The sequence below is a fragment of the Orycteropus afer genome, unplaced genomic scaffold (genome assembly GCF_000298275.1).
Source record: "Orycteropus afer afer isolate SDZICR_OR568_19922 unplaced genomic scaffold, OryAfe1.0 scaffold00092, whole genome shotgun sequence".
Classification (NCBI taxonomy): domain Eukaryota; kingdom Metazoa; phylum Chordata; class Mammalia; order Tubulidentata; family Orycteropodidae; genus Orycteropus; species Orycteropus afer.
Genome location: NW_006921679.1, coordinates 1191535 through 1193169, shown reverse-complemented (window position 1 = coordinate 1193169; position 1635 = coordinate 1191535). Strand labels below are relative to the sequence as shown.

The following is a 1635-nucleotide window of genomic DNA, read 5'->3' as shown; positions in this document are numbered from 1 at the left end:
CGCCAACACCACAACTCAAAAGCATCAACTCTTCTTCGGTCTTCCTTATTCGTTGTCCAGCTCTCACATGCATACAAGGCGACTGAAAATATCATGGCTTGTGTCAGGCACACCTTAGTCCTCAAGGAGATATCCTTGCTCCCTAAATTAAAGTCCTATAAATGTTAATATCTAGTTTTCGTATCCTAGCAAGCAAATAAGGAGCTCTGATAGATTAACATTCACATCCTTCACCCTTACTTTTCCTTCCGATAGTAGGTCAAGATACCTTTAGAAAGAGTATTTTATTTTTTACAATCTGGACACTGTAACCTCACTAGAAAAATAAAGAGAATTTAAAATATCTAAATTTGTGTTAGTAACAATTTCACCTTTGAAAATTACCATACTACTAAATATCAATACATTAGTATAAGTGAATAAAGAGAAAAAACAAGTTATAAACAGCACACACAGCATAATTCCATTTTATTCAAATAGAGAGCTATAACCAAAACCAAACTCTGCCATCAAGTTGATTCTGACTCATAGTGACCCTCATTGAGTTTCCAAAGCTGTGAATCTTTACAGAAACAGACTGCCTCACCCTTCTTCTGAGGAGTGGCTAGTGGGTTCAAATCACCAACCTTTTGGTTAGCAGACAAATGCCTTAAGCACTACACTACCAGTGCTCCTTATATAGAGCTATAGAGTATGTGCATATCTAATATAGAAATGTTTAGAGAAATAAGAACTATAAGTTAATGGTTTTCTCTGGGTGATGAGAGCTTCCATAATTTTTCTTTATACTTACCTCTATTTCCTAATTTTTCTACAAAATATTTACATAATTAAATTAACAGAAGAAAAAAGTAACTACATATGAAAATATGATTTCAATAGCAAATAGGGAGCATTTAAAACAATGAATTCAGAGCATTTAAAACAACATCAACAAGATTTTAGGTACTTTGAGGTGATCTAAGTCTCTGAACTTATACATTTATTTAGCTAGTGCTGAAGAATACAAGCATATAATTCATCTTAGTTTCCATGACTATGCTCATGGTCTTTCCTTCTGTGCAATTCTTATTATTGGTAGAAATTTACCTCAGTATCATATGTTGGATTGTAGTCATTGTAACCAGAATAAAGATCATCTTCATCTGTCTCTGGAGCCAGGTGCACATTTTGCATCATTTGTACCTAAGAAAAAATGGCAGTGTACAGATGTTCTTGGTATATGAAATCACTCTTAACTCAGAGTATAATTATTTAACACCTTGCACTATCTGGTTTTCTCTAGCTAACCTGCTGACATATAGTGCCAATTATGCATACTAGTCCAGGGAAACTACCATCACCCATCTCTAAGGTCAAATGTGTGGTGGATAATAAATTCTACTCCACATGTAGTAGTTGTATCCTATGGAAACCTCAGCTTCCCTTTCCTGGTCAGTTCACACCCCAGCTGCTCCACATAGCCTGCCTCTCTTATCCCCAGCCACTCAGGGCTGAGTCAGCAGGTGCTAGCTGCAAGCTCAGGAGTTCTTATGATTCTATTCACTTCAGAGCAGTCAGCCCCTTTGGGTCCGATGATTCACTAGAATGACTCCCAGAGCTCACAAAAACACCATACCTGTGATAACAACTTTA

General features: G+C 36.5%; 1 protein-coding gene across 1 annotated transcript in view; it reads right to left on the bottom strand.

Moving 5' to 3' along the window:
• Positions 1 to 1179, bottom strand: part of IFT88 (intraflagellar transport 88) — a 223394-nt gene extending 222215 nt beyond the window's left edge. Inside the window, exon 1 of the mRNA XM_007942504.2 lies at positions 1090 to 1179. Coding sequence (XP_007940695.1) covers positions 1090 to 1179 — 90 coding nt within the window. The remainder of the gene's footprint in view (positions 1 to 1089) is intronic.
• Positions 1180 to 1635: the final 456 nt, after the last annotated feature.